Raw genomic sequence first — 6444 nt, forward strand, 5'->3', positions numbered from 1 at the left:
CCAATTGTGAGGATTCACTTTTCGTTGGCCATGGTTGAGGTGTGATAAGTAGTAAGTGTTATCCGTTAGGATTCACTTTTCGTTGGCTACTTATTGTTGTGGGGAATGCATTTTCCGTTAAGAATCGCTTTTGTTTGGCCATGTGTGAGGAGAGGTAAGTGTGATCTGTAAGGATAAGCTTTTTGTCGGCCTCTTGTTGCGTAGTGATAAGTGGTTAACGTTTGATCTACCGCTTTTCGTCGGCCACGTACGCGTGAGGATGTGGGGCAAGTGGTATCCAACCGTATTTTCGTCGGCTCCATTGTGTTGTTTATCGGCCATATTATTGGTGTGTTGTTATTTTAGCTATGTACATGGTAAGGGTACGCTAAAAGGATTGCTAACTCGGTACGAGATTTGGAATGTTATCATGTGTTTGTCATGCGGTCGAGGCGTGAGTTCGTTTCGGTTTGGAATTGAGGCGAGACTTAGTGCTCGGTTTGGTAGATTTGGTAAATCACGATTGATGATTTAAATCGGAAGGGTAACTTTTGAGTAAAGTCGCCTAAAGGAGTTGTGTGAAATCTTCGAATTTGATGAAATTGGTGGTGGATATCGAGTTTGGACGTATGTCGAAGGACTATAGAGCGTGGGTCTTATTGGTAAAGTGGCGAGGATCATGGGGACGTGATCCAATTTAAGTGGGGGAGAGTTGTAAGACCCTAAACCCAAGTGTACAGGTGTACATAAATGTTGGATATTTAAACTGAATTAAACAGAAACTGACAGGCTGAGTTTGAGCTTGTGCGCGGCCGCGCACCTATCCTGCGACAGAAATCTGCTTTTGCTATTTTGAGTTAAATGAAGGGCATTTTGGTCTTTTCACTTGAGGCCGGATGTGTAGCCATTTTATCAGTTTGGGATCCAATTTTGGATCATATTTCACATCCACAAACAATCCCATTTCAACTAGAGAGAGATAGAGAGATTTCTAGAGAGAGATTTGGGGAAGAAAGAGCTAGAATCGATCAAAAGCTCGAGTGTTAAAGTTGTTCATCTCGCTCCTAGCTACGTTGTGGTAGTATTGGTAAGTTCTAACTCCGAGTTTTCATAGTTTCATTAGTGTTCATAATTGGGGTTTTGATTTTGGTGTTCTTGAGTAAACCCACTAGTTGATAATTGGATGATGAAATTGATTAGTTGATAATCATGTTCGGGTGTTAATATCACTAGTTAACTTAGGTTATAAGTGATTAATTGTGTAAGCTTGCAAATGGGTGTTTTGACTTGAGATTAGGTCAAAATGGATTTTGTGTAAATTGATGCAAGTAATATGCTTTGATGACGAAACTTTGAGTAAAATGAGTTGTTGGAACATAATCACTAGTCGATTATGATTATGGGGGTTTTCGGGTGAGATTTGACTTAGTCAAAGTGGAAGTAAGTGCAAATGAGTCAATATTGCACTTATTGGTGTTTTGGGTATAAGCTAGAGTGTTTAGCTTATTTGTTGTGAATTACTTAGGTGATTTACATTTGGAAGATTAGGAGCTCAAGCGGAGTTGCCTTTCTCATAATCGAGGTGAGTGGAATATTTATACGTTTATGTATATAATTTGGTTGCTTGTGTGCGGCGTGTTAAGTGACATCTGTTAGGATTCACTTTTCGGGGACCACAATTGGGTTGAAAAATATAGTGAGTGATATCCGTATGGATAGCTCTTCGTTGGCCATATTTGATTGCGATATGTGGTGAGTGATATCCGGAAGGAATGACTCTTTGTCGACCACGATTGGAGGTGAGGCATGTGACGAGTGATTAATGTTTGACCTATCGCTCTTCGTTGGTCACATGTGTGTGTTTGGTTATGTAGCAAGTGATTAATGGTTGACTTATCACTCTTCGTTCGGCTACATGTGTGAGTTTGGTTATGTGACGAGTGATTAATGCTTGACCTATCACTCTTCGTCGGTCACATGTGTTTTTAGTTTTGTGGCGAGTGATTAATGTTTGACCTATCGCTCTTCGTCGGCCACATATGTGTGTTGGGGTAAGTGGTGTGTGTTATCCGTTTGGGGATCCGCTCTTCGTTGGCCACTTTTCGTAGGATGGTAAGCGGTTCCGCGTTTCGTCGGCCATCCTTATGATTGAGGTAAGTGTTAACGTTTTGGTTGCACTTTTCGTCGGCCTCATGGTGCGTAGTGGTGAGTGGTTAATGATTTTGACCTACCGCTCTTCATCGGCCACGTACGCGTTGCGATGGGTGCTGAGTGGTTAACGTATTTGACCTACCGCTCTTCGTCGGCCACCATCGAGTCGAATGTCGACATTGTGTATATTGGGTTATGTAAGTGTTATTAACGTTGTACGTATGATTATTCGATTATTGCGGTTTGCTAATGTTATTGCGTTGTTTGTGTAGGTGTATGCAAGTGATTGAATTATGTATGTATGCGTATAAGTATTGCATTCACTAAGCATTAGCTTACCCTCTCGTTGATTACATTTTTTTAGATTCGGAGACAGACGTTGCAAGGGTATGCTCGGGATTAGATGATTTCCCCTTTTGATGCTTGCTTGGATTACTTTTGGTTTCGACTTAGGATTGGGTAGTTTATCCCCAAACATCATGCTTGTAGTTGTGTTTGGAACTTAAACTCATGTAGTCGAAAACTTATATTTCGTACGAAAGTCGTAAAACGGTCGATGTGGGCCCGGTGTTGTAAAACTTGTTTTATTATTGAAACGTGTTAGTCTTACATATTATAAAATGTCGTGAAAAGCGTTTAGTCTAAAAGTGTTGGGAAGTGTGAAGTCTTTAAACGAAAAATGGAAATTTTGGACAGCGGGCTGCCAGGCTTTGTACGCTCCGCGCACAGCAAGGGTTGCGCGCCGCGCACCCTTCTGATATTAAAAAAAAAAAAAAAAAATTTGCGTAATCGGTTGGATAACGGGTTGGGTCGTTACACCCGTTCATTCTGGTTACAATACCGATGACCGTTTTTTTCGGATTCCGAATACGAATGCTTAACTTGTCGTTGTTTTAGTTTAATTATATCTTACTTTGAATAAGTTGTAATTTTCATTTTTTAGGACTTTTAAATATGTCGTACTTGTTTTTAATTAGGACTAAAAAAATGTAATCTTATTTATTTTTATTAATAAAAGTGTTGTTTAAAAATATTATCATATTCTAGTAATTAGATAATAATAATAATAATAATAATAATAATAATAATAATAATAATAATAATAATAATAATAATAATAATAATAATAATAATAATAATAATAACAATAATAATATACAAAATAATGAAATCAAACAAAAATAAAAAAAAGAAAATAAAGATGTGGGACATATTTTCTTATCACACAACAATCACGTCATACCATTGCAAACTCCATTTCGTCATCACACTTGCCACATCAGCACTATACCTCACAAAAACACCCCATCAAACTCTCACCATTACAAATGGTCTTAATCCTTTACAGTTTGAATAACAAACTAATTCCAACCTACTTTGAACAACAAACTTATAAAAATTTGATACTTTAAAAGAGGTGCATGGATTTACTAAATTATCGAAAGCTCGATTCGAGCATATATTAAACAAACTCGAACTCGAACATATTTTAAAGATTATTTAGTAAATTAGCCCGGGCTTGAGGGTTTTGTATCACTCTCGAATGTGTTAAGGGCCTAAACGAGTTTTTCTTTTAGATACATCAATCTTATTTTTCACAATAACATTTATAATATTTTATATTTGCATAATAATAAATAAAAATAATTATTCATAGTACTAAAAATAATAATAGCAAATCATACGGAATATTAGAGTGATTAAAAATTACAAAAACATACCATACGTTCTATACTACTCCTAAAAATCAAATTATATAATAATAAAAATTAATATCATATAACCAACAAGCCTGAACAAACCGAGTTAAAGTTTGTCACTTTAAACGCGGAGATTAATATGACTATGAAGATTAAGGATAGTTTATATTTCACCCATCCTGAATCTATTGTCATTACTCCTTTTATAGATGTTAAAAGTTCGTTACTTTTTTTGCAAAAATAAATAACAATAAGAATGAAAGTTTTTTTTTTTTTACTCTTAATATATATTCCGTATATGTAAAATAAAACGATGAATAAAAAGTAAGAAGTATCACTGTAAAATAAATATAAAATACAATGTATAAGTGTATAACGCTATTTTATACTGTATCTATGTATTTTATTTTTATATCTCACAATAGAATTGAGACTTTGGCGGTACGTAATTTTTATGAAAATTGTTTCATGACAAATCAAGTAAACTTTATTGTAAAGTGTAAACCATAACATTTGACCAAGTAAATACAAATACAAAAATAAATATACAAATAAGTTTAAGTTATAAATAATAAAAGGGGACTCATAAGTACTGCTTAATGTATAATTTTGGAAAGCTTGCTAAGATTTTCGTCAAGCCGAACAAAGCATTACAATATTACGTACCACAAAATGAAAAAGAAAAGGTAAATACAAATTAAATGACCAATATAACCCTTTGACCAGACACGTGTATATGGTTTTTCAACTACACAACCACCTCAAAACCAACAAATAATAACTTTCAATATCACTCTTGATCATGGTTCTATGCTGAGGTGAGATCGCGTGGATGCAAGTATACCTTCAGTCCATCTTTCATAAACAATGTTAACGACATCTTTTGTTTGACCCGGTGACCCGGAACCAATTCTAGCCGGTATCGAAGGAGTACAGCAGATACCACTGATTTCATTTGCAAGTATGCCAAATCTTTCCCTAAACAAGTTCTTGGGCCAGCATTAAACGCTACAAACTTATAACCATCTTTAGGTGGTTCAAACCGGTCTCCGGTCGCAGACAACCACCTTTCCGGTTTAAACTCCAAACAATCTTCACCCCACACGCTTTTCATTCGTCCCACCGAATATATGGAGTAAGTCACAGTCGAACCTGCCGGAACTTTAGATCCGTCCGGTAAAACGTCATCGTTAATTACGTACTTGAAATCCTCTGGCACAGAGGGGTATAGGCGAAGAGTCTCCGCGAGTGCTGCTTTTAGGTAAACTAACTTATCGGCTTCATCAAATATCAGAGGATCTGATATCCAAGTGTTAGGATCGTTGCCACGTGTGTCTCTTAAAACATTAGTCAACTCGTTGATGATTTTGGTCTCAATCAACGGGTTGTTCATGACCAACCAAAAAAACCAACTGAGCGCGACAGATGATGTGTCGCGCCCAGCTAACACAAAGTTTAGCGCTATGCGCTTTAAAACATCGTTTGGGAAAATGTTCCCATTGATGTCACGTTTTTTAATAAACCTCGAAAGAAGATCATCTGAAGGGTTTAACTTACGAGCAGTTAACGCCTCAGTCATATAATTTTCGACAACTTGTAGGCTTTTTCTTAGTCTCATTTCAGCACCTATTCCGACAAGTTTCTTCAATCGCCATAAAAACCCCGGATATAATAACCGTTGCAACGTCGCTTCGGTGGCAGAATCAAACGCAGTTGCGAATGGGTTCTCTGATAATTCGGTCGATAACGTTTCCGGGTCCTTACCAAAAGTCAACCCGCAAATGTTATCGAACGTTAACCGAAGTAAAAGATCTTGCAAATCAACTGGTAATTTTTCTTGACAAGCTTTTTCCAAAATGTGCCATAATCTTGTTTTAATAGTCCTACTAACCCACCTAGCCATAGCTTGTCGTAGTGTTCGTGTTGTGAATTCTAACGCCGCCGTCTTACGTTGTATCAACCACGTTTCACCGTCGCTATTGAATATTCCTTGACCTAAAAGATCATGAAACGCGGTTTGCCACGTGGGTCCTTTCGGGTAATTATTGAATCTAGTTCTTAGTATATGTTCAATGTTTTTAGGGTTACAAGTAACCGTATAAAACCCTTGTTTACGTGCAAAAAATGGTATGGCAATTGTGGTTGTTTGGTAGGTCCCACAACGCGAAGATCGAAGGTTTCCGGCTATCCAGTCATGGATTCGAGATCGGTTATAGAAAAGAACAGGAAGGCTGCCGAAAAAGGGGTAGACTTTTGGGCCAGAAAGATGACGAGAAAGGTGGTAGAACCATAGAAAATAGACTGAAGTGGTGGCTACCATAATGAACATGATGATAAGATCAGTTTCCATGGTGGTGTTTGTGGTTTAAAATATTGTTCTGGATTTGTTGATTATGAAGATGGTGCGAAAGAGTTTATATTTGTGGAGGAAATTAACAGCATGGGAGTAGTGTCATAGAAAAGTTATTAAATTGTAGGAGAAGTTGTTGAGAAAATATATTCTTGGGCTTTGAAATTAAGTGGGGATGATCTTTGGTTGATAGGAACTTGTGTTTTGTGTCATCGATTGTTTATATATTTATGTTTCAATGTTTAATTTTTAATGTTTAATTTA

At 36.8% G+C, this 6444-nt stretch overlaps 1 protein-coding gene across 1 annotated transcript; it reads right to left on the reverse strand.

Moving 5' to 3' along the window:
* Positions 1-4638: 4638 nt before the first annotated feature.
* LOC139876163 (cytochrome P450 86A1) lies at positions 4639-6180 on the reverse strand. The gene has a single exon (XM_071863466.1). It carries the CDS (start codon positions 6178-6180, stop codon positions 4639-4641), a length of 1542 nt encoding a protein of 513 aa, XP_071719567.1.
* Positions 6181-6444: the final 264 nt, after the last annotated feature.

The sequence above is a fragment of the Rutidosis leptorrhynchoides genome, chromosome 1 (assembly GCF_046630445.1).
Source record: "Rutidosis leptorrhynchoides isolate AG116_Rl617_1_P2 chromosome 1, CSIRO_AGI_Rlap_v1, whole genome shotgun sequence".
NCBI classification, from domain to species: Eukaryota; Viridiplantae; Streptophyta; class Magnoliopsida; order Asterales; family Asteraceae; genus Rutidosis; species Rutidosis leptorrhynchoides.